The sequence below is a fragment of the Lutjanus erythropterus genome, chromosome 11 (assembly GCF_056507025.1).
Source record: "Lutjanus erythropterus isolate fLutEry1 chromosome 11, fLutEry1.hap2, whole genome shotgun sequence".
Lineage (NCBI taxonomy): Eukaryota > Metazoa > Chordata > Actinopteri > Lutjaniformes > Lutjanidae > Lutjanus > Lutjanus erythropterus.
The window spans coordinates 10,562,929-10,590,642 of record NC_139327.1 but is presented as its reverse complement, the minus strand read 5'-3'; the positions used below and the strand labels follow the sequence as shown (position 1 = coordinate 10,590,642).

At 40.0% G+C, this 27,714-nt stretch overlaps 1 protein-coding gene across 1 annotated transcript in view; it reads right to left on the bottom strand.

Annotated features, from left to right (window-relative positions):
* Positions 1-25,645, bottom strand: part of alcama (activated leukocyte cell adhesion molecule a) — a 121,377-nt gene extending 95,732 nt beyond the window's left edge. The window contains exon 1 of the mRNA XM_084730759.1: positions 25,363-25,645. Coding sequence (XP_084586885.1) covers positions 25,363-25,420 — 58 coding nt within the window. The 5' untranslated portion in view covers positions 25,421-25,645. The remainder of the gene's footprint in view (positions 1-25,362) is intronic.
* Positions 25,646-27,714: the final 2,069 nt, after the last annotated feature.

Here is a 27,714-nt window from a genome sequence, read left to right as displayed (position 1 = left end):
TATAATGCCATACTTCTGGACCAAGTGGGAGAATGACACCAGGGTGTTATTATGGAAAATATGTTCAAGATGTGTGATGCCTTTTTCAATCCTTTCGTGAAAATTACATGGTTTCTTCTTAATCAGAAAATCTGGGGATAAATTTGGATGGTACAACAGTTATGTTTAAAGAGATTTGAAACAGGTGAGGGTGGCCTGAGTCGGAATGATCAAAATAGATCATTTATTCTAGGAAGTATATTAACAGTAGCTATTCAGGCCATAGCGGTAGGCTCATCCAGCCGTGGGTGTTTGTTGGTGTTCTTCAGTCCCGGACACTGGACTTGGTGGAATGTGATGTTGTCTGTTTTTTGTGGGTAATTTGAGCTGTGAGGTCATCAATTTCTTTATTGATATTTCAGGGTGATCTGAGGTTTGTTTGGGATTGCCGGTGAAAACTAAACTGTCTCTCATGCTGCATGTTTGTAAGTCCAGAATAGTTCCTTTCATGGCTTTGTTTTCAGTGATAAGGGAGATGAACTGGGTGGTAAGAGTGTTAACACAGTGTTGTAGTCATTTGTTTCCCCAGAGAGTGTCTATTTGGTCCTGACTGAATTTGAGGCTTTGGAGCAGTGCCTGGAATTCCCTGTGCAGGACTTCAGTGAGTGCAATTTTGGCATCCGGTGGGTTTATTTTCAGTGAAAATCAGTACGCTGCTCACCTCAGTGCAGCAGGGTGGCTTTGAAGATGTGGACGGTATTGTACCTGGGCTTGCGAGTTGATGTAGACACTGTTTTATGGGGTTGCAAGTGTAGTTGACCTTGGCCTTTTTATCCCCACAAGGCCTAAGCTGGGAGGGGATCATGTAATCACATCAGTCTGCATGTGTGAGTGTGTGAGTGCATGAGTGAGTAAGTAAGTGTGTGCATGCTTGTTTACGTGCGTGATCACTGGAACTACATCTTGTCTGCAACTAATCTCAAATACTACTAAACTGATCAGCACATTCATGACTGTATGCTGAAGGTTCTTTGTGATTCAGAATTCTTGAGAAACCTTAAAAATCCTTTTTATGTGAAAGCGATATCTCAAGAGCACCTTTGAGGGAATTTCTTCCAACTTGGCACAAAAGCTCACTTGGTCTTAAAGAAGAACTGACTAGATTTTGGTGGTCAGAGGCCAAGGTCACTGTACCTTACTAGACCATAGAGCATTACCATTTGGCCATTACTCAAGATTTAATACACTCATTATCACAAAATTACACACAAATATATAATAGGATAAAATGATGAGTTGATGTCATTTTATTACCAAAAGGGTCAAAGGTCAATTTCACTGTGACATCATAATTTTCAGCTCTCCATCAGTCCTCTGTCCTCCTCTGTAAAAATACTCTCTAAGTGAGGACAGCATGTGTCTCACTGGAAATTATTCACTGGAGTCACAAGTATAGTGAGAGTTTCCATTTTGCCAAAAATACACTTATCCCCTTTTATTAAATTCCTTAAAAGTTACAGGTCAATAAAGTGTTATGTTCCTTATTAAATTCCCTCAAAGTCTTCACTGCTTACAATATATGGATGGAAACTGTAACTTGACTTGCCATACAACTGCTCTGTTTTATACGATCATTGACAACTTCTCACTCTTCTAAACTGGCCCATAGGGGCTGCACGTGAACAACAACTGCTTCAGTTTGAAATCCTGTTTCGGCTCAGGACAACGTATCTGGCAGTCATGGCGATGCTGCTGGAGCAATGTGGCAGTTGTCATGGCATTGCAGTAGGTGCTTCACCATCTGTTGCCTGACAAGGAGGTGCACTGACTTCACTCTTCAAGTTTTGCACTATTTTTGTTCATGAAATACTTTGTTGAAACGCTCATATATATTATTCAAAGTGGTCTAGGTTGCATAATGTTAATGTTATATGTCCAAGGGGAGCTGTATTGTTTGGATCAGTAGTCATGCAGCAGGAGGCTGCCATCTTGGATCTCTCTCTGTCTTGTGAGAGTTGCATCACTGTGGCCTCAGTGACTCTCCACCTCAGCAAAGACAGATTAAATTATTGTGTACTGTGGGTATTGAATGTTTGAAATTATTGTGACACAGCAGTGAAAAAAATCTACAAGCTGCGCCTATGGCTATTTCTCAGCTCACATTACAAAGAATAGGCTGGAAATGTATAATGATACAAATATGATGAGTAAGGGGAGCCTGAAGGTATGTAAACAGAGCTTAGGAGCTTATTTTTTCAGATGTCTTAAATCTCCAGGCCACATTTGTAGCCTTAGCTAAACTCTGAAATAACTCTAAATGACAAGCAATCCTGTCTGTGCAATGGTGCTTGTCCCCACAGTCCCTGCTCTGTCTGTTCACAGCTAATGATTTTTAATACATACTCTCACAGGCACACGCTTATGTTGTAGCACTCAAAGTATATGTTTTCAGCCCTTAGGTGGGTGGATTTTTCAGGCTGTGACAGACACTGTACATAATGCCATCTGTACGCTCAGTTGGGCATAGCAAGGGAACCGACGCGCCAAGTCCAGAAATGGAAAGTTTCACGCTGCCGCTTCAATCTCTGGACTGATATGACAACTCCTGACACTATTAGCATTTCAGTCAGGTAACAGGGTGTAACGCTGTTCGTAAGGATCACAGATAATTGGTTATCTGTGGCTGCGTGGTAATGAATGACATGACACATGCTGACAGGGTGCCGTCAAGGGGCAAATCTGAAAATGCACCACGTTTTGTCTGGTCTTGCCCACAGGGTTCTGAAATTGAACAACCTTAATACCACCTCAGGTAATGCAATGGGTGGTTCATAAAACTGCCTCTGAAAAGAGAACTGTATCGACAAAGTACAGAGGGACTTGAACACACAAGTCCATCTCAAGAAAGAACTTGTGGAGCAGCAGCAGTCGCATGAGATGTGTGCTCTCATCTGGCAGCAGCGTCCTGTTTCCACTGAGGTCCTCGCCAGGAGAAACAGGAACTCTGGGGATTCTGAGTTATTTCCCAGTAACAAAGTAACAGGGGCAGGGTGGTGCAATTGCAGACTACCCCTCAGCTAGAGGGCTGCTCCATGTCGACAGCATCTGCTTTACTGAAGTGTCCTCCAGCAAAACATCGATCATTACCGGCTCCCGGGCTGCTATTCTGTAACTGGCCCTGAAGACAAAAACACCAGGCTGAAACCTTGCATGTGGCTAAACTGTATATGGTCAGCGGTGTGTAAAACGTGAATTCCTGGATACAAAATGTTCATCTGCAATTTTCTGTACTTGTCCCAGTAATATTTGTTCTCAAATGAGCTGAAACAGCAATTCACCTGATGTGGTTGGGCTAAAAATGTTGCAGATGCATGAACAATACTTTCGACTCACGTCTTTAGATGTTTGATTTGACAGAAAACTTTTTCTAATTCTAATTATATCTATTCTAATTATCTATCAACTCCTCCTGCTTTTTCATTCATTTCCATCTGCGGGACGTGTCTCATTTTTCTAGGTCTCACGCTATTGAGTGATTTGTCAGACTGATTGTTATTTGGGCAGCTTTAACTGTGTTCTCTCTGTCTGTATGCCTCCTGGAGAGTTTTCTCTCTTCCTCTGCGCTATGCTGGACTGTTGCAGTATGTAACCGTTATCTCTGTTTTTTTATGTAGTTTCCCAGTTTCATTCCCTCATAGCAAATATCATGTATTGTACTGTCTATGTGTCATCCACACAATGACATATGATGTACTATGATGCACCATTACGCAGTGACACAGTATGGATTGGTAATTGATTTCCTGTGAAGTCAGACCCAGTAGAGCATGGATCACATCCTGCTTCGCCCTTATCTCCCCGCAATAGCTTTATGGGGCAAAGCCTATACAAAAGCAGGTTTTTTCCAGACAGTTGAAGGAATGGGCCCACAGCTTAGAGGGCTGCACCTATACTCATAGAATCTGAAGTTACAGAAGGTAACTAACTTTCTATTTAGTATAGGCTTACTGAAAATAGGTGCAGCCCTGTGAGCTGTGTGCTTTAACTACCTGAAGAAAAAGCTGTCGATTTTCTGGTCTCAGCTCAATATATACACAAGGTGAGACAGAGGTGGGAGCACTTAGTAAGTGGGTGTCGACTTTAAGTCTTCAGTTCTCTGTGTGCACAAGCAAGGATGAACATACTAGCTATAGCCTCAGAGAGCGGCACCCATACTCATTGAATCTTGAGTTACAGTATGCATCTGTTCATTTTGAAAGAACAATTGGGGAAACTCCAACACTTGCCCCACCAATGGGGTAACTTCAGAACTCACTTACTTACTCAGGGACTTTCTGTCTCTAGGCATGACAAGGTCCACAGTTAAATATCACAATGGATGATGAGATCGCTGCAGGGTCTGACAATGTCTTTGTCTCTGTGACACATGTCTGCAACTTACTTGTGTCTTATAAGAAAATAATAAACCAGACATTTTCCCTCCCACGTGTCAAAATATGGAACTTCAGCAACAACCGTCCATCCACCCAATCCTACTGGCCACCATTATGCTGCGGTCCAGCCAAAAAAATGAGAATCTCCCTCCTGCAGTCACGATTAACTCTGCTGAGTCTGCTTCTACTCAAGCCTTTTGCCTGTTAAAACATTTTTAAAAGTTTTTCCTCACCACTGTTGCCTTAGTGCTTGCTCTTAGTATGATCTGTTGGGTCTCTGTAAATAATACTAATAAGAGTACAGTCTAAGACCTCCTGCTCTATAGGAAATGTGCCCTTATGATATGGTGCTAAAAATTCACTTGACTTAACTCCCTTCATGACTTAAGCATTAAATTAATATAATGAATGAGGGAGAGGAAGCAGTGGAGGGTTTGCAGTATACTCATGAGGCCGTGGCTCTGATGCACAATAGAAGAACAACCTTATTACTTATTTCAAGCTCATGAAAGATAAACCCTTGCACCAACCCTTGCTGGGCTGTTGTGCACAGCCTTTGTGGCTGGTTTATAGTTGGGTGCATGTAAGGAAAAAGGGAGGGCAACAAAGACGAGACACAGACTAAAAGGGAAATTAAAATCACAAATTCAAAAAGACGAAGGCGGGCAACTTTCTAAAATGTTTGGCACTTTCTTAGTAAGACTTTCTGTAGTTGGGTGAATTCAACATAAGCCCAGAAAAACAGAACATCTGCAAAGTTTGTGACACTGTATTGTATATCTCCCATCAGGAAAAAAAAAGCCTGTCCGTGATTGGCAGAGTGATGCAGAATAAGCAAGAGTAGTCAGGAAAAGGGAAAAGAACAACACCCACGGCTAGCAAAGGAGATTCACTGAGACAAGCCCATGGCAGTAAACACAAGTTTAAGACAAGCATAATGCCAGGGTTTACTGTGGCTCTTAGCACCATTCAAAGGAATAATCTCTCAATTATTGCATAGGCTTTGTAAACAAACAGTGTAGCTCCAGCAAAGAAACGTCGAAGCAGAATGCCAAACAAATTTTTGATGGTGGGGTGCGCAGGGCAACCATTTCCAATTCCAGCAGCCTCGTTTTTCACAAAGCCCAGCAATGAGGTGGGCATACTTTGTTGATTGAAAATCAATTGTACCATGGAACCTTTAGCATCCTAATGTTGGTGGCTGTGCTTGAGATTAAGACCTTAAGACCTGTAATTTTCTCCTTGTGCTCAGTGCTCCAGTTTGAAGTACTTGTTGCAAGGCCTGTTTACTAAAAGGAAAGCTTCCAAAAATAAAACACTCCAGATTGAGCTCGAGCCCTTGCTTAAAAGAGGGGAGCGCTCAATTTCACATTTATTATTTCAATATGATGCACGAAACATTAATATTAAAGACACCCAGTCACATCTTAAAACAGTGACAGGTCCCAAACAACTGTCAACATTTAACACTTCTTCAAATTTCAAAGCTGCAACTTCTGTTTAATATTCAGCCAAAACTACACATGAACAAAATGTTATGCAGTATTTAGGAGCCAAAGCATGAGCAGAAGTCTTCATATTAAAGCCTCTGGAAACTTTGGCTTGAAATAGTAAAAATGCACATACGATATCAAAGTTGAGTTTCAAGTAAAAATAAATGTTCATCAAAACTAGTAAACGTAGCTCATATTGTTGTGAAGACCGGTTCCACAGACTGTGTAGGCATGACACATCACACTTTGATTGACATTTCCCTCATTAGTACCAGGACGGAGGCTAAGCGATGTACTGCTGTGGACAGGGTCAACAGTGGGGGTGTAAGGAAAGACTCACTAGATTATTCGGATAGTATGTTTTGTGATACTGTATGGATTCTCTAAACATTGTAGAATGATATGATGATAAATGCAAAGATTTGTGGCAGTGGTTGGATATTTTACAAAGAAAAAACACCGCCATCACCAGTCTGTAACCCCCTTTTCTTCGTAATACACTGCTACAACTTCTGTTTTTGTACTTATTCTTCATCAAAATGGCCTGACAGCTCAGTACACGCAACTTCACTCTTCGTGGTTCACAGCAGGATAAATAAAACTGTTGCACACATTGCACCACACTCATACCTGTCCCTCGCTAAACAACAACAGGTAGGAACTAATTAGCTCTTAGACAAGAGGGACATGAAGAAACTCAAATAATACACATGTAAATGTGTCATTAAAATACTAGTTAAGATGCTGTAAATGATAATGAAATAAGTATCATATATAACACCATTTATTATAGTAATCTTCATTCTGCAAGTCCATAATAATGTTGTGAAATTATTATAGTGAAATATATCATAAAAGGTAAATGCACAGTTTAATAAGGAACAGAAAATCAGTAAAGTAACTTACTACAAATAACCTAAAAATGTAATGTGTATAGTTAACTATGGTTACACTTGTAGTTTGAAACAGCAACAATGATTTGTTACATTTAGAAAGTGAACATCTAATGGAAATAAAACATGTTTTAAAAGTTACTGTAAGAATTTTAATGGCATTTTTAAGTACTCGGAATCGGCAAGTACCAAAGCGTAAGTACTTGAAGAAAAAGATGGTATCTGTGCATCCTTAATTAATATAAATATCAGTTAAAGTTTGCTGCTTTATCACCCTGATGTCATTTTGGATTTTATATATTTGAGCTGCAATGAATAATCAATTAATCAATTATAAATCAACTATTAAGTTAATCAGCAGCTATTTTAATAGTAAACTGTGTTGTGGACAAATCAAGAAATTTGTGGACGTCATCTTGGGCTTTGGGAGTCAATGATCGACATCTTTTGACATTTTATGAAGCAAACAACTAATCGACAATAAAATAATTGTTAAAAATTGAAAATAACAAATAACAATAGTGGAATCTTTTTACTCCCTAATACTGGTATCAGGATCAGTCGGGCTGTAACACTAAATTACAGTTAGAAGACTATTGCGGATTTGGATTTCCAGTGGCTTTAAGACAATTCCATCAGCACAGGGAGGCGCCACAACAGTTATGGAGGAAGAATAAGAAGTGTTAAATGGCTGAAAGCCCAGATATAGACTATCACTCAAATAAAACGAATGGATCCTTTCTCAGCTCCTGACCATTGTCTATGCTGAAAATGCGGCAGTAACAATAACTGTGACACAGAGAATAACTGTCTCAATTATAACATTCAGGTGAGCTTTATATTAAAATATGGTGCTGGCAGCAGCTGTGACAGACACCTTTTTCATCTTTTCTACTTTGTTCTCTGTGGAGCTACACATCCATGTGTCATCACAGATCAGACGGATGGACAAACCCTTTCTCCTCAAGTCTTTAATGCTCAATAAATACAGATCTCAATGTTCTACAGCATGTAATACTTCAAAGCTGAAATTCAGCTGTAATCCCCTTAAGATGTATTAATGTGAAGCTCCTGCAGATTGTGCGAACATGAGGATGAGAGCGGGCAGCATTCCTGCTTCACAGCGCTGAAACCTGAGCGGCTCGACAGCACTGGAGAGCCACAACCAATGTCATATGTGAAGCATCATGTTAAACCACCAGCAGCTTCACAAGCACAGAGGTGGCTGTCAGCTTTAAAACCAAAAGCCTGGGCTCCAGGCTGCATGAGGTTTAGGATTACCAGCAGACACAGCATGCTGGAAGGATAACAGCAAGATACACCCGCAAGATTCTAGAGAAAGTCAAGGAGGGGATTGTGTAAACATTACAAATCTTGTCTTATATACTGCAAAATGCCTCATCAATTCTATTTAATAATGAAATGTTTTCAATATTTTGTGAGCTTGTAATATTGAGCTTCTGCCTGACTTTTGTCAGAATTAAATCATCAATTTTTTTGACACTGCTTTGCGTTTTAAAAACCTTGTTTGGTTAAATATCTCAAAAGATAGTAAGTAGATTTTTTGTCCACTGGTGTGACAAATCTTCCATGTTCAATATTTCACAGCTGCTCTCGGCTCAAACAGGATGTTACAGTTAGAGGGGCTGCAATTTGTCCACGTTCACAGTCGCACAATTTGATCACAAAGGGAGAAAAACAAAAGCTTTAATAGTGTTTTCTTTTGAAAGTGGCCTTAACTGAACCAGATCTTAAAGGGAATATTCATTATTTTTTTATCAGTTGTTCTTCCTGCATCCAATGATGTCACAGGGATGTCATTAGTGTTAAGGAAGAACTACAGGCTATTTCAGCTTGGATTTGTAGTCTCCACCTCTGGGGGACATGCTAGATGAGTATTATTGTCACCTAATGGTGGGTACTGGCCAACAAAATAATAACTGTAGGTAGGGCTGTACAGACTACTTCAAAGATTTGTTCAATGCCATAGCATTCGAATGGCAAAATTAGGATTTTCTTTTTTTTCCAACTGCCTCTGTCGCCTCTGTGTCACCACACTGGCTTGCAGCAGCTTCAGTGCAAGCTGGAGGGATTGCATCAGCCACCAAGTTGTATCGCCATACTTAGAACCTTCACCTCCTTTGTGCCTTTTAGTTGAACATTCCAAAAAAAAGCTTTGAAGGCTAGAAAAAAAATACTTGAAACCACCCTGGCTAGAAAATATGGTGATGACACACAGAAAGATGGCCGTGGGTAGAGACGGGTATCAGTTGAAATAACTCAATAGTTCTTCTCCAGTCAAGCAATACCTGATTTCAAATCTTTTGGGGCCCAGATTTTGAAGAAAATGTTTTATTTATATGGTTTTGCTCCCAGCCAATCATCATAAGTGTTCTCAATAAAGAAGAAACTTCACAAACGCCATTGGTATCAATATCATTTTAATGGTACTGGTATTGGTACTGGTATCGTAATTTCTTTAAATGATACCCAGCTCTAGGCGTGGGTGAATCCTGCACGCAATGCATGTACTCTTGATTAATCTAGCACACACAATTTATTGCTTCAATTGGCTACCATCAACACTGACATGAAAAGTGTTGATTTTTCCCTTTAAGACACCCGTGGTGTCTGACACTTTGTTGGGTCAGATTCCCACTGGTATACTTTAATGTTGGGACCACAATAAACCAGAAACCCAATTAAAAGGAGATAAATCTAGGCTTTCCTCCCGTTGCAGCCTCAGGTCAGGACTTTCAGTTCCTCCTACTTTAAATTCTCATCTGACTTTAACTCCAAAGCACTGCTGCAGGCAAACATTAGTAGCTTTGTGCATCTAAATGTTTTATTCCCAGGTTGTCCCAAACTGCTGTACAGTACAGAGCTTCCAGCCTTTCTGAAACGAGAAAAATGTTTATTCAATGGTGTGCGACTCTGGAAATGAGGAGACACATGTTTACGCAGCTAAATCCTCCTCTCAGCCCAATGTTACCTACCCCGTACATCAAGGTGTGTTTATCATTGTGCCGTAGTTAGACATCCACCAGAAGGCGATTTAGTAAAACAACAGAGAGGATACAGCACAGTGCATTTTCAATTTTCTTCCCCTGACCTACTTGCTGTTTTTTTTTTTTTCAACATTCCTTTATCTTAAGGATTTCTTCTGAGGAATTCGATATTTCAAAGATTTGTCTTGAATTTGCACTCTCACAGGGACCTTATAAAGAAAAAAAAGCCACTTTGGCAACAACGCTTTCCTCCTCACAGATTGCTGTATTAATTAACCGTATCAAATCCAGAGTGAAGATGTACCTTTTCACAGCATCTCTTCCTCTTCTCAACAAGAGACAAAGTATTTCACAATAAAGAAATCAGACGTGATTCATCATGTGTTCGGTGGAGTATCCTAATTAAGAGAACATGAGCGTGCATTATAAGCTGCCGTTCAGACCCTTGCATGCTCATTCGAGTCAGTCCAAAGCATCTCGCCTGTTAATTTACAACAGTCAAGAACAACAGCACCATTATTTTTGACGCTCACAAAGCTGAACTGCCAGAGACATGGTAGGTGGCGGACACTTTAGCTGGAAGTGGTTTTAACACAAACATGGTGATCTACAACTGTAGTGCTTTCATCAAGCATTAGGAAGCTTCAGGGGAAAACACAAGATGAATGCCTGCTTTGTGAAGCCACTGGGACGCACCAATTAAAAGTAGCAAACAATGTCAACATGACCCACTTTTCCTGTCTCCTCTGGTGCCCATGTTGTCAGCTACCACTCTCCATCAGCAAAGCAGAAGTTTCAACACACGTTCCCCTTGCCTGTATGGTATTAGTCGAAAACACAGCACTGTGCCCTTTGCCCCCCAGGCATGTTTGTACCCTACCTACATATACACTGTGTAACACAATCCTTTGGTATGCAGAGAAACGCTTGGGTGTCAAATCCAGTTGCTTTTAAGATGATCACGACTACTCTGCAAACTGACAACCTGCTTGTGCAGAAATGAAATATTGTGAAATAAAAGCTGGAGGAAGTCACAGAGCGGACGTCTCGCTGAGAAATCTAATTATCTTGAAAAGAATGGCCTGGTGTCTTTTTGAAAATGCCACACTTATTTTGACCGCCTTAAAAAACGGGTAAGATTCAGGCTGATAAAATATGCACCCTATGCAGCCAGTTTTCAGCAGCATCAGATGGATTTGAAGTTTCTTATGGCATAAATAATCTAGCAGGTAATGGCTGAGGTCATTATTCAGGTATTTAATGTGGTAGCTGCTTGCATAGCTTCAGTTTTAGAACCTAGCTGACCTAAACCTCTCTGGAATGCAGGTCAAACAACAAGTCAAATACTTGCATCTCAAATATCAGGTGTGCTCAAGTTCGTAAATATGCAAGTCTGTCTGTTTACTTACAGGAAAGAAGATAAAGTCTATTCAAGCCAGTGGACACTGGGCTTGAAACAGTAAAAAATGCATATATAATATCAAAGTTGAGTGTCTCCTGAAGCATCCACAAAAAATCTGAGTGAAATGAACATTCATAAATATTGGAAAACCTGGCTGAAAAACAGCTAATTTTGCTGTTTAGACCATTTCTCAAGACTGTGTGGGCATGGCAGATCTCATTTTCATGAACTTCTCTCATATAATTTTCATAATAAATGTCTAAGCATGAACACGCCTCATAACGCCTTAATGTTAGATGGCGGCCAACACGCCCCCAGTTTGGAGAAACAGCAGGAGTACCATGTAGGAAGCTAAGTAGTGTTCTGCTGTGGACAGGGTTATCAGCAAAACATGTTTTAGACACCTAAAAAATCAATATAGGTTTAAGTGCAAGCTATATTTAGAATATTTTCACAGCTTTACCTTGCTGTCAGGCAGCCTTTACTGACAGGAAACAGTTATATAAGCCAAATACTCATTCTCTCCAAACTCCAGAGGTGAAATCAGTGATTTTACCTCGCAGAACACAGGAACCGCTGGTCTACCACTGCCTCAACCTTTTAGTTTATTTGGCAACTGTGTGAGTTTGATGTTTTAAAAGGTTTGTTCAGATTCACCAAATTCACCCAATGACATACACAAACTAACAGATCAAGGTAGTGGTAGACCAGTAGCTCCTATATTCTCAAGGTAAAATTACTGATTTCACCTGTTAGAAAAGACTCGGCAAGGTCAAGCAGCAAAAATATTTTAAATGTAGTGTCCACATGTACTGATATTGATTTTTTTTGTGGACCTATTGTAATGGCTAAAATACCTTTTTGTTGCTGGCCCTGTCCAAAACTGTTCATTGCTTAGCTTCCATGCTGGTGCCCCTCCCTGCTTCCACAAATTGGGGGCACACTGACCACCATCAACAGTAGGTAATACACTGACTGTGAATAAATACCTCATACAACACCATATTAACTCAAACTATTGCTTTGAATGACAATATTTCAAATCTGGATTTAAAATAATTTCTACTTTTTCAGTTGCTCACTAGAAGACCCTAGATTACATAGTTGGAAGTCCATTGTGGATGTGGGTTTTCTGTGGCTTTAATAGGCATCTGAGAGAATACACTATGAACTTTTAACAACTATCTCCAGCTGGTAGAGAGAATTTTCATAACACTACTCTGTGCAGAGTGTGTGATCACTATTGTGCTGATTTCATAGACTGAAGTTCTCCAGCAGTGTTCTTTTCTTGCATGGACTTTGGTGAGCTATCTTTCATCTGTCTTATGTTCACTGGATAAATAGCTGGTTAAATGGTCTATGACAGGAGGCCAGGCTATTTTATCTCCATAAATGCATCCAGGATGCTTATTCAGGGGACTAATTGGATGCTTTAAGGATCAATGCTAATCCTGGGACCTGAATATCCTCAAAAACTTATAGATTCAGAGCCTGAATGAACTCTTCTGTCCATTGTCTTCATTATATCCACAGCTTCCGAGTTAATTTTTTCTCGTGGGGTGGGACAGACAAGCTCAAAAGCCAGCTGTAGACAAAGGCATATGAGATCTCCGTAGAGGGCAACACTGCCGAATGGCTCTCCTCAAGACCTCCCTCCACTCAGTGGTAATAGAGCTTTTTCGCCTCTCTTGTTCCTTTTAGGGGGCACTCTCCGCTGCATCCGGCTAATTGACATCTGAAGCTGCAATAATGACCGGTGGTTATAGGACTCCAAGCCCAGTTAAGACTTCCTTTATGGCTATTGATTTTTTTGTGTTTTGAGAGAGTCTTAACCGGATCCCGGGACGTTTTTCACCGTTCAGCTACCAGAGAGCGTGGTCAGTCTGGAACAAAGACGGACGCTGAGTCTTACAAGCATCTCAGCTGAGGGTCGGAGGCTTGTCAGCTCATGATGTTGCAGGTCATTTCTGTCCTCAGCATCTGAGTTCAAGGTTCAGTTTCAGTTCAGAATATGAACCAGAATTCATCAGATTGATAAGTGTGTCTGTCCTCCAGGGTGGCCCACCGTGCAGATCAGTATCTTCATATTCTGCCCGCCCCCCCTCCCTCTACTAGTTGGATAATGTATTCAGCAACTACAAAGTGAGCAGCACATTGCAAATACATTTATTCTATCTTTTATTTAAAGCTTATCTAACAGAGCCTCTCAGTGGCCCTCTCCAAGCCGCGTGGCTAGGGCTTCTGGGTAGGAATAACCTCTTATCTACATAACTAATAGTGTGTCTGCACACAGCATGCTCATTCCAAATGTAACTCATCCATTCAGGACCTTAATCACACACACACATACACACAGCACCAGCAACTGTACAAATATAGAAAAAAAATCTCTCTGAGTGCATTCATAAGCTTTTCTTTAACCACCAATTAAAAATATAACAATCTTAATGATAAAACTTTCATTTTCACTCTCCTGTACGTGCAATGGGGAGTGTGCTTCAAGGGGAATTAAGAAAGTAGATTTCCCTGAGGTAATTTAGCTAAGTCTAATAGAAGGTCCCATCTCTGTTACAGTTGAAAGTACTCCATTAACAGCTGCCGACAGGGTGGGAGGCCGGGCAGTTCTTCAGTGGAAGACCATCAGCGGGGCCCAGAAACGTTGGAGAATGGTAAAAAAAAAATAACAGATGCTTCTTCACGCCGTCACGCTGCTTTAGTGTTAAAGCTTTTTTTATGACCATGTGCTCTGTTGCTTTCACCAGCTTCCCACAACAACACCATCAGCCTGTGACTTTCTACCCGCCAGGGACCCAGTCAAATCTGTCCAGTCATGTTTTGTTTGCTCTGGCAGATACATATGGCCCCTCTTCAGTTCAGACAGAATTCCACAAGCTCTGGATCTGCCTGGGCCAATCACAACCATTTATTTGATATGGGGCTCTATACAATGATTGATCAGTCCAGATTTGAAATGTCACATGTCGCATATTTTGGTGCCATGAATGGCTGTAGGTCTATCCAATTGCGTCCAGTCAGCAGGTCCATGCCTCAGGCTCCCGAAACTCAGATCAAACTGCCAAAGGAGGCAGAGCTGATCAAATGTCAAGATTCTGTTACTGCTTTGCCGATTTCTCAACAAAAATGTTTCCAGAAACATGGTTTAGTGTACCATTTAGCTGAAATCTGAAAATGATCGCGACAAGCTGTTGCATTTATGTCTCGGCACCACTGTCACACATTTAATTGCTGTGATTGGTTGTAGGTCATGTTTCACTGCTCAGATTCATTGCAGGTCTATTCAGTTGACCCTTTCTAAGTCCCGCCCCTTTTTTGCCCAGTGGTCCAATAACAGTTGCACAAGCTTGATACCCTGCAGAACCCTGGTCACCTCTTTCCTGTTGACTGCAATTAGATATGCTGCTGGGGGACCTATAAAAGAAACTTCCCCCCCCCCAAGGCTGTTCCACTTAGTTCACCCTACTCTGCTGTGACTGACTCCTACAAAGGAGCTGTGATTGGCTAGGTCTTGTTGCCTCGACAGCATGTCCACGTGATTGCCAGTCTTTCTAATGTTGTGAAAGGGTCTATTTTAACCATAAAGAATGATTTTTGTAAACCTTTTGCTCCTAACCCTACCCAGGTTGTTTTCTTATCTAAATTTAACCTAACTGTGACTGAAAACTGAAAATATAGGCATAGCTTTTCTTTTCAACATGGACATGCCTCTAGGAACAGGAAACAGGGAGGGGGCGAAGTGACCACGGTTCTGCAAAAAGGGACTTAGGAAGGGTCAACTGCGTCCAGAGGCATTTTGGCCTGCTTATGTTGATAACGCCGATGGGAATTTGAAAAAGTATGTATCTATATATACGTGCAGCCCCCTCACTCTGATATCTTTATGCTGCATGTCTATAGGCTCTGTTTGTTCATGTGTGTATTTGTGTGTATTTCAGCCTTGTGTAAGTATAAAGTTATAATAGAGTGAAAAATGTAATTTCCCGAAGAGGGATTATGGCTTTTTCTTGCCAGGCTTTCTTGTATTTTCGTTCTTTCACATGTAAATGGAGGCTGAACTGCCTTAGAGACCAACCTATGGACCCTCAACCCCCCCCCAAGCCACCAAGCTTTCCTGTCACTCTCTATTACTGTCTAATGTTGTCCCTTAATAGGTAATCCAATAATTCCTCAGTAACCAGGTTATTTATTACATGCCTTCCTGAGCTTGGCAGAGGACACCGAGTCTCATCCTGTCATCAGGAGCAGTCGTTCCATCAGTGAACAGAATATCAATCTCATCATTCTATGGGGGCTGAAAAAAGATTACTGGGACACATGGAACAAATATCCTCCCGAGATTAAATTCAGAACACACTGCTTGACTCCTGTTTTGCCCGTCAACAACTAAGTCAATAAATCAGAATGCACAAGCATGATAACACAAGTTACTTAACAGCTTTCATTCACTGCTGCCTGCCTCATTCCGTCAGCATTTCCCTACAGAGTTGCTTCTTGGCAAGGTGGACTTCATCGAATTTTAATTTTCCTGCACATTAAACAAAGCTGCAGCTCTCCCGCTGAGATTTGGCCAAACACAGCGTTTAACTTCTCAGTTTGATGCAGTCACGCTTCCCTGGACCTGTCAAATGACTTTCACCATAACATTATTACTAGATGGAAACAACCTGACGCTCACCACAGGACAGAAAGTACAATATACACAAGTCACAGTGCCTCATATGACAGGTTGTGTGTGTGGGACTGTATCGGTGTGGGTTTACCCCATGATGTCATTTAGTTTCACTTTCGTTCTCTTATTTTAGCTGCTGTTGCTGCTCCTTCCTGGACATTTCGGTGAGTCTGGTGCTTTTTGCGGGGCGAGCTGAAAACTGCAGAGGGGGAAAGCCCACTCTACAAACTAGCTGAATGTGAGGCCCCAACATTGGACACACTTCTCACCTTGACAAAAGGGACTGGAAGCTCTAATCCCAGCTGAGAGAATCATTTATTTTCCAGATGGTCTGATTCTGCTGTTTCTTCTTTCATTATCCTCCCCCTGCAGTAGCAGTTTTTTTTTCTGTTAATAGTGCAAACAGAAACCCACAGCACTGCCTAAACACAACGAGCAGACACACAACACAGTGTCCAATCAACCTGCTGTGCGGCTGTAAAGTCATTAAACTGTGGTGAGAGATTATGTCATGCTCCTTTGTCATAAAGCGTCACAGCCTGGGCAGATGGAAAAGACATGAAGGCTCTGTGCAGTTTACTGTAACATGATACTTCTGTTGTGAAGATATATCGGTACTCTGTTTCCTGGATACTGGATCATTTTGCTGCTTATATAACGGTGGTATCTCATCAGAGAAGACAGATGGAAAAGTAAGGTGGTGAATATATTCTAAATACGCCATACACTTAAACTGATATTGATTTTTTGGGTCTAACATACATTCTGCTGCTGACCCTTTCCACAGCAGTAGTCCAGCTGCTTCTCCAAATTAGGGCTGCATTTACTGCCAGTAAAACACTGACTATGGATAAATACATCATAAAACTTCAAATAATATGCACTTTAAGTAAAATATAACTTGTGATGACTCTATAAAAACAGACATAAATGCTTTCTGAAGCAAATTATTAAAGAAAATAGCTTCAAAGAATGAACTTTATAATATTCATGTACTTCGGTAAGCAGTTGTGAGATTAAGACGTATTAAAAAGTGTTCCATGCTGGATCTTCTGTAAAGTAACAACATTATCTGTGTTTCACAGTAGAAGCATCTTGCTGGCTGATGTATTTTGCAGCAGCGAGGACGGATTATTAAGGACGTCTGCATTTCAGCCACCACTGGGATCTTTATTTATTCGACAGTATGTTTTCATTTACATTGCGAATGAGGCGAAAACAAGTGAATTAATTAAATGGAGCCACATTTTGTCAGTCAAGGCTGCTGACTGAAGCGTTAATCCAGCTCCACCGAGGAACCCAGGCCCTCTGGGGGAAGCAAACTGTGGAGCTGAATCAGAAGTATTACCGCTACTGTATGGCCATGTTTTACCATCATTTTACCATTTATTTCAACATTTCTCCCAAAGGTCAGCCTCTCAGAATTTAAATCAAACATTTAGCTCACCCACTGAGTCATCTGCAGCAGTGAAAAGATTTCACCAGCAGCTCACGGGAGGTGGAATTTTCTTAAACCATAAAGGCGCCGTGTAAACCTTTAACCCCTTTCACATGACAATAGCAAGTTATGGGATGTTTATGTGAATGGTGTGTCTGACTTTGAGCAGGGGCAGGGGGTGGGGTTGGCTGGGAGGTAGGGTTTGTGAATAACAGATCAAACTGAAGCCATTTGACAGAAAGATTTAGGTGGGGCTTCAAACGGACTGTGACCTTTCAGAAATCGGCTACTGGGGATGCTGGATGAAGTATAGTTGAAGGTAGGTGCCCCCCCTCTGTCTTGACATATCCGCCCCTCACCCCTTCCTGCCCCTACTCTCCCTCACCACCACCACCGCCGACCCCCACCAAGGTATTTTCCCTCCAGAAAAAAGACGAGCCGTTTTACATGTCGGGGCAGATGGAGATAGCTTTTCTAACCGTCAACGTCCCCCAAGCCAAGCAATTTAAACTGCAACTGCATACCACACCCATCACCTCGTCTAGGTGCCCCAACCCCCTTTTTTTTTCATTTTGTTTTGTAGTAGGGGGCAGGTCGGTTTACCTACCTAAAGCATTTAGGTCCTTTTCAAAGCACATGTGAGGAATATAATTACAGCCTGCCTGGAGTGAATTATAACCTGTGCTCATACAGAATCAAAGCTCAACACCACAGGGCCAGGTACAATCATATAATAATAGTGGAGGCTGTATCATCTGAGAAAAGGTCTGATTCAAATAAAAAATGGGAAATTTATTTAAATAATGCTCCGACAATAAGATGGAAAGACGCTGCGCCATTGGGAGGACAAATTGTTCATCTGGCAAAGTACCAGTTTTGTGGATTTTATAGTGTGTGTTGTTAACTGGTTGCTAATAGATATCTGGCAGGTAGCAGGGCTTCTAAAAGTGCCAATTTAGGGAGCCAGTATATAATTGAGGGCCACACAGGAAAACCCACAAACCCGTTGAGGGACTCGTGATTGGTCTCATAATGGCGAGGATAGTAGAAGTGGGAGAAAAAACTCGATATCACTGTACTGTGAATGCTGATTGATTATTTTGAACATTTAAATAAGTAACGGTTAGTTAGCTCAATGCTAACACTTAACGGAAATTCCCATTAATGAGGCAAAGGAAATTAGCATCACAATTGCTGTAATTTTACCTTAACTAACAGATCCAGTTCACTTCTCATGTTTAACATGAAACGACATGTGTGAACATACTTTCAGGCATATATTTCCTCTGATCTGTGGAAACAGACTAACAGCTGCTGGCTTCACGCTGTTAACTCAATCTGTTACTCTCCAATTTTATATGCAGTATAGCAATGATGCTGCTGAAATAAAACTCAAAGAATGAAATTTGATAGATGTAGTTTTTGGAAATGTGAATCATGATATACATTCTCTACAAGTGTTTGATTCAACATTTTCACATAGTTTAGTGTTAAAAAAGCAAACAAAAATTGCAATAAATCTTAATATTGAAGCGCAATACTTAAGAATTGAAGTACATATGGAATTGGCAACCTGGTATAGTGATAGAATCAAATCACATCCCAACCCTGAAAGATAGATGCTAATATTTTTAAGCTAACCAATAGCCAACCAAGCCCCTAAATTTGATGGCCAAAGTTAATTTTTAGCAACATATGTAAACAACACAGAGAAGGCAATTGAACACAACTTAATACAGCCTTTTTCAACTGTGACACTTGAATCAGGAATTGTGATGTTGTGTTTCCTGAAGGGCGGACTCGAATGAAAAAAATAGACTTCTGAGCTAATTGAGGAAATGCATCACATCCTGAGATGTGTCAGATTTGCGCCACTTAAACCCATGCTTCCACCCACTTCTACATTTTTGGTGCCATTTTGTTTTTTTTAATAGTCTGCCTTTTGTGTTCCCACTTCTTCTGAAAGGATTGAGTTAGCAGTGTGAGCAGGCTCAGTGAACACAGACTTCAGAAACCCTTACATATCGGTAGCAGGTGGTTACGAGTACTGCTTGTTGTTTGGAGTTGGGTTGTTTGTGCAACTAACATTTTGGTGAAGACTCGCAGCGTGGGGATAAAAGCTGGTGACCACAGGGTAACTTTTTATGGCCACGGGTCATGGTTAATGAACCCTGCATTACATTACAATTTCTTTGAGCACCTAAGTCACTTGTTTGCAGAAAAAGGAAGATTACTTCATCGGACCCCCCCACCCAAAGGTCCAATGAAAAGAGAGTTGATCCATTTTTCCTGAAACCTCTCTTCCTCCTCAACCAGAGCTTTTTTTCCACAGTGGCTTTTTCATTTCGTGTTCACTGTGGTGCCACTAGTTGCCATACACCCAGTAGCTTTCTATAAATAGTATTTCCTAACCTGATAGGTGCTTAGTCATGTGTCACACTTTGGCACAGCAACTGAGTGTTGTATTAAATATAGGCTATTGAAAGTGAAAGTATGTGAACGGACCGGCAGATGATTAAAATATAATGCATGAATTCATGTCTCGTTGGGGGGTTGAACAAACAGTGGCGAGGATACTATGATTCAGATTCTGTTCACTCCGCGCAGGGATCTAGGCCAACAGGAAATAATGTAAAACTTCAAAGTTACATTTCATTCAGACTTAACTTTTATAAGCCCTCCTTTGTTGTATGAACTGAGTTTTGGTCTGTTACCAACAACAAAGGAAACACTGCAAACTCAAAAATAAATCTAGCCTTCAACTGAGAGTCCTACATCACCTCTGGGTTAGTTTCTGCTCACTGGTTTCACTTCCCCATGTGGTTTTCCAGTGAATATTTCTAACAGTGATCATGCTAAGAAGTAGAAACATGGCCGGATGCCAGATACAAAAATTTGTTTAGGGCACCTATTTTTGACAATTGGGACAATTCATGTCCTACCAATAAGAAGTTTACAAATTATTAATTATTATTAATCCCAAGTTTTTTGGTGACTTGGTGTAAACTTGCTCTATGCCAGAAAACACCCTTGTGTCAGACAAGAATTCACAACTTACAACAATTTTAAAATATGTTGACAACCATCAAAATCTAAAACTAACAATACCTACTGATAACATGGGTATAAAAATGTGCTATTATAATCATCTTTGTTTTAAAATGTTTTTTTTTCTATTTGTAATGTTGGTCCTTTAAAGTTGTGTGCCAGATTTCCATCAACTCTGTCAGATTTTTACAAAAACACGATTTAATCAGGCATAAAAATGGTCAGCTACACCCTGGACCCCTGTCTCACTTCCTGGTTTAAAAAAGGCGGGAATACTGCTCAAGCACTGGTAAACTTTTTATCTTTTGATTAATTCAGTAAATAATACTGCAATTAAATGTGTCTCAATCATAACATGTCAAATCTGTAGATCTTCTAGATCAAAACTAAATATGAATTATGGTTCAAAAATGTGTATTTTGATTAGCATTAAAAGAACTCTGAGCAACTTTAAAAAAATAAAATGGCTGTTTGTTACAACTATGCTGTAAGATGAAAAAATGTACCATTTTATCACCTCCATAAAACATCAGGTGTCGGATTTTCCATCTGACAGGGCTGACGTCTACATTTAATAAATAAACTACATCACTAGGAGGTTAGTCCATTATCAGGTTTAATAGCCAAGAGTTTTAAAATAATTGAAGAGTAAAAATCGAAACGCCCTCACATGACGGTTTATGTCCTAATTCTGAAGAACGAGCGAGGGGAAAAGCAATATTTTGTTTCTGGATGACTGTGTTTGCGCCGCAGCCTCTGCATTAGCACCCCTGCTGCGTCAGAGGAGTGGTACTATTCAAATAAATGATGGTGCTAATGGCTGTCTTAAAATTAGAGCCTCCTTCCCATTGTAACTATATGATCCTCTCACCATGAGAGTGACTAACTTTTACATTGTAACAGCTCCAAGGCCAGTGCTTTACTACACACCCTGAAGTGTGTAGGATGTTTAAAAGCGTGTTGTGGCAAGCCTTGGAATTCTCATATTATACATAGGGATCACAACATGTGTATATCCACCAGAGCAGTTTAAAGTGGACTTTGACATTACTGCAGAACTAAAATGCTCCAACTAGGCCTAAAATGGTAACACAACAGGGAACCGCGCTGAATTGCATGAAAGTGCTTTTTAATTTACACACCTAATGTGAAAAACCTTTATCTTGAAATGCCATTCTCTGTCACTAATGATGACTTTTCTGAACAGTGTTTACCATTCACCTATACATTTTTTCCACATCTCACACTCATATCTGTGCTGGCAGTTTAGCTCTGTAAAGTCACCCTGAAAAGCCTCCCATGGCTTCAAACTTCTGAGTCTGAAAGTCCCTTTGAAAGCGTTCCCCCTTTGATGTGAGGAATGCTACAGATCAAGCTGGAAACTGACTTCAGCTGCTATCTACTGTGCTGCTATCTGTCATTATGTGCAGGATAAATATGGATTTCATCATGAATGAAACTGAACAAAAAAGAAAAAGAAAAAACACACGCCTCCCCTCCTCCTGTGGAGTCACTGATCCAGAGACAGAGGAGATAGCATCAAGTGATGGAGCTGCTGCCCCTGGCTGTGTCGAGTGTCGGCCACCAATGACCCCCCTCCCACGTACGCACACACACACACCCACATACCCACTCAGGCAGCAGTCAGACATGCTGCCCGCCCTCCAGCCGCTCTGACAAAGAGCAGCTCTGTGATGGCCGGTGACACAGACACAACTCAGAGATAAGAAAGAGCTGGAGAGGAAAAAAAAAAACATTTATTCTGACTTATCCTGTAAGTGACACAGACGATGTCAGCGGTGCCACCGCTGCCGATAGTTCAGTAAGTGTTTGAACTGTTTCAAAGAGCAGCTCTTGTTTTCTCACCAAGAAAATCCATTCACTATCAGCCTCAGAGACATGTACAGGGCTAAACAACTGACTCCCAACACGGGGCTTTGTGACTCCCAGGGGCCTTCTTGAATTTCCCAGGTTGGAGGGGTGAGTCACCTTAAATGTAACATGTTACAGTTGTTACCATATGTCTTCTATTGCTATGTACATGTCATCAGCATGTGACAAAAGATGTAGTTTGATGATGTCATGAAGTAGCGGGGGATCATGGAAGTTGTGACTTTTAAACATCCACTGATACATTATCTGATGACATACTAGATGAAATCAACTCTTGATTGATTGAAATATTGTTGATTTTCCATGGAAACCATTTGTTTAAAGGATCTTGGATCAAAACAGTTGCTTGATTTATTACTTAATAAAGTTGGAAAAAAAAAGTGTCATCTGAACATACACTGCTCCCAAAACTCAGATCAAATTGATTCTGTTACTACATTGCCTATTTCTCACTTAAAATTATTTCAGTACAATATTTTAGTGACTGTTGAGCTGTAATATAAAGCAGCAGATTGAGTTAGCATGGGAAATAATATGCCTTGAAGTCTGAGCATACATGTCATTATGTTATGTTATGGTAAGTATGTGAAGTAAAGTGGATCTGTTTGTTAGAATAACATTCCTGTGATCGTGGTGCTAATTTCCATTAGCGCTTCAATGGGAATTCCCATTGTGTGTTAGCATCAAGCTAACAGACTAAGCGCTATTATTTAAAACATTAAAAGAAAAAAGATTAAGTATGCTGTTGCTGATATTTAGTAATGATGGATGTTGCATACTGCATCTTCAATGCTGCTTTTTAGCCATGTTACAAACATTCCTCATGCCTTGTTTTCTCTTTAGGTGATTTATGATAGCAGACACATTGAGTTAAAAAATATTACATATGTGCATAAAAAAATCACTGAGTAAAGGAGCGAAAAGTGAAAAATGTTACAACTGTGGTGATTCTCTCCTCCCTTCAGCATGATGCATATTCAGCTTCTTTATGCATGGACTATCCTCATTCTGTGTTTCACTATTCCACACAAGCAAGAGGAGTCTAAAACATTTAGGAAAAACTGTGAGATAGCCTGAGCTGAATGACAGAAGTCATTAAATTTGTATGACTGTGTTATTTCTGCCTTATTTTGGCCCATTCAAGCACACCCAATACTAAACACATACACATAAAGCTGCACCGAGGCTAACACACACAAACTGAGGCTTGGATTACAAGCGAATCTAAACATCCACATCCCTAATTACAAACAAATGATCTGATAGCAGCGACCACATTTTCACCCCAGGGTTTGACTCCAGATCCATGACACCGCATTATACTGCTCCACCACAGCGCAGGGCAAGGAGGTGGGGGGGGCCTTAAGGAGGGGGAGGAGGCAGGGGAAGCTGAGGAGAAGGAGGAGGGGGGGTTGTTTGTTTGGGCAGGGAGTTGGCTTTATTAAAAGTAATTGCCTTGGAGGCTGGTGCAGGGTAAACCCACCTGTGTTCATTTTACCCACCTGTTTATTTACAGGCAGGAGTTTACCCAACATTCAAAGCTGACAGAGCTCTTTATGAATTCATAGCTATAGGCTAGAGCAGGGGACCCCAAACTTTTCCATACCGAGGCCCCCCAAATAGCCTGAGTTTATGGCTGGGGCCCCCTTTTGTAAGATGTCTTTGAGAACCCACTACAGTAAATGTCAAAATCAGCTGTAGTATTGCTGTAATATGCCAAATAATAAAAGACAAACTGAATAATGAATGAATAAATAATAAAAAACTCTCTTATTAATGCAATAATAGTTAAATTTCACATCATATATACACATAAATATTTTATATGATTAATCACATTTTGACTAAAAATGTCCAAATTCTCTGATTACAGCCTCTCAAATGTGAATATTTTCTTATTTCTTTACAGTAATGAATATTTTTCACCATTTTGTGATATTCTAAGGACCAAACAACCAATCAATTAATGGAGAAAATAATCAGCAGATTAACTGATAATTAAAATAATCATTAGTTGCATCTCTACATTCATTCTATTCTAAGATGTATTTCTGAAGAGCAGCCCGTTGCTATGGATGCAGTCCTGATCATGGACTCTGCAGTGGCAATAAAATCATTCAATCATTCAATCAGTAATTATTTTCAATGTTGGATACTCTGTCGATCATTTTCTTGATTAACTGATTAATTGATTCTGTCACGCACAATCAAAATTGAAAAACAACCCCTATTTTTCAAGTCTTTCCTGTAACAATTATTTTTATTATTCATTAATCTGTTACTTCTCTTATTTTTCCTGATTATTTGATTAGTTACTTGGTCAATAAAATGACAGAAAATGGTGAAAAATGTTGATTGGTATTTCCCAAAGCTCAAGATGACATCCTCAAATGTCATGTATTGTCCCCACCCCAAAGATATCCAGTGTACTGTCCGAGAGGAGTAAAGAAACCAGGAAATATTCACATTTAAGAAGCTCAAACCAGAGAATTTTGACTTTTTTTTTTCTTTAAAAATGACACAAAACGATTAATCGGTCATCAAAATAGTTGACACTTAATTTAATAACTAATTAATAATCAATTAATAGTTGTAGCTCTAATAATAACCCTCTCACTCTATATTATCCCTCACATAATACACGCAACAATGGTAAATTTTCTTGCACTGTATTCCATCTTTCCTCTAATTTGCTGAGGCCCCCCTGGTGCCCCCTGGAGGCCCCCAGCTTAATCAATCACTGGCCAAGAACACAGATTACAACAGAGTTAACATGAGGCGTTTAAAGTTTAGATACGCGTCTTTCTCTTAATCGACACTTTTATTTTGAAATGGTGAGCGGCTGATTTGTATTCAGGGGAAAGCGCTCGAACCGCTCATATATTTTCCACACAGCCTCCAACAGTTTATTCTGTCACAGCACCACAACAACACGTGAATATGATGTTAAACATATGAGTGTTAACTTCAGGTGTGAGTTGCTTCGACTACATTAAGTTAAACTACACAAAAAACATACAACCTGGCTACAGCGCACCGACTAATGTCAAAAAACACCTCTGTATGTGTGTGTTGAAGATATTCCTACCTTGGAGGAGCGTCCCGGCGCTCAGGAACACCAGCAACAGGGAAGCGGCTGAATCCATCCTTGTTCTAAAGTGTGTGTGAGGATGTGTGTGAACCTCTGGTCAGCTTCAAAGTGAGCAGCTGAAGTCCGTGTGAGCAGCGGCAGGTTCGGTCACAGATATGTCACTGCAGAGTGGGAGAGGTGTGGAAAGTCCGAAACATACCACAGAGAGTGAGCGAGAGAGGAGGGAGCGCAGGTGAAATACACTGAGAGAGCCGAACGACACTGCACGAGGAGGAGGAGGAGGAGGAGGAGGAGACGAAGCTCTGTGGGGCTTTTTGCTTCTATGTCGCCTTGAGGTGCTGTCGGGAATATGGACACTCATGTGAGGGTCAGCGAACAGAGCGCGAGGCTACAGGAAAAGTGTCTTCTTTCAGAGTAGCTGATATTACTAATGCGGAAGTGTGAAACTCTGAAGCATTCACCATTCAATAAAACACACGTTAACTGACAGAATATTATGGAAGCCCAAACATGACCATAATGGCTATTGAGATACTTACGCATTTTGTTTTTTTTATTTTCAGACATGAAAACTTCAATTTGAAATACCAAGTCTTTATTTTGAAATACTCTTTATTTTGAGATACTATTTTATTAACTGTTTTGATACTTAACTTTGAAATACAAACACATTATTTTATGATAGGCTACTAACTTGTTGTTTTAAGACACTCACTCATTGTTTTTGGTTATTTTGATTAATAGGAAGTCTTTATTTTGAAAGATTAACTCATTATTTTGAGTCATTTTGAGATACTAAGTCTGTATTTTGATTTATTTTGAAATATGAAGTCTTTCTTTTTGACACACTAAGTCATTATCTTGAGTTATTTTGAGACTGTAAGTCTTTTTGAGTTATTTTGAAATACTAAATCATTAGGATTTTTTTTTTTTTTAATCTGCAGAACTGGGCTTCCGTATATCTCAGAATCGCCCAGCAAAGATGAAGCTGGACTGATGATTGACCAACTACAGGTTGATATTATGAGGTAAGACAGTGAAAATCAGCTTCACCCTGATGTTAGCACATCTGTTACGTGCAGATTTTCATTCCCTGACAGTCACTCTGAGCTTCAGACTAATGATACAAAACTACAGAAACACAACGAACAGTTTGTTTATGAAAACATTCACACGCTGTGTATTTCCTCATTCGTATCCATCTGTAGCTCTGTGGACTTCCAACATGTGTCACTATGTCAACTATGACGCATTTTATTTCCTGACACACCTACTGCGGTCCTTGTCACGTACAAGCTTCTGAAAACTCTCTGAAAAGTTTACGAGGGGCACCCGAAGGCAGCATTTCTTCCGCCTTTTTTCGCTCCACCCTCAACCCGGCGTTTTCAATAAACCAACAATCACCTGTTATTACGCAGGAATCTCCGTATGATTCATTTTCAAACATTGTGTAGGGACGTTCTTAACATGTCAGTGAAGGGGTTTTCATACAAATGTCATGTGACTACTACATGTGTCATCGATAGTAATGAGACTTAATAAACTTCCCCCTGGAACAGAGCTATCTTATATTTATTTTAAATAGCAGTAGACTATTGTACTGTCATATAAAATATGTTTCAGTTTTCTCTACTTAAATAAGCTTGTTAGAAGAATATTAAAAGAATAATGTTTATTTCATGCGGACAGAAAACAAAACCATTACTAATATACAATACAAAACAGAGATTCCAACCAGTGTAACTTTCATAAAACTTAATGTCTAGTAGCCTATTAAAATGATTAGCCTATTAAAGTTATTATTACGTGACAGTAGTTGTTATTAGCCAAACTTGATTATTTATTCTATTCTGACCACTTCAGAAACTGAAACCGGTCTTCACTGAAAGTAACTTGTTAAAACTGAAACTAAATGATATGAAAACTGAAACTGTGTGTGAATTCACATAAAGATCATAGAAATTTGGGGGAATTTAAGAATGTTCATTTATTCATTTACAGTTAGTAAAGTTAGTTACTCATTTTTATACTCGTATAGTACCTTACTTGAATATTTCCATTTTATGTGACTGTTTTCTTTCTTTTTCTTCTTTTTATTGAACTTTGTTTATTGATGTTTTACACACAAATTGACAATTGTGTTAAATCACTTTTAAGTGACAGTCATTTGATAGCAATACAGTAGAAAAATCATACGGCATGGAACAACTACAGCTTTAATTCCATTTATCATGTATACATGCATTATGTCCAGATTAGAATGTGACTATTTGTGATAAACTTGATGAAATGTTGAGAAAATCTTCCTCCCTCTTCAGCTAAATGAAGCTGAGGTCAGTTTGCTGCATA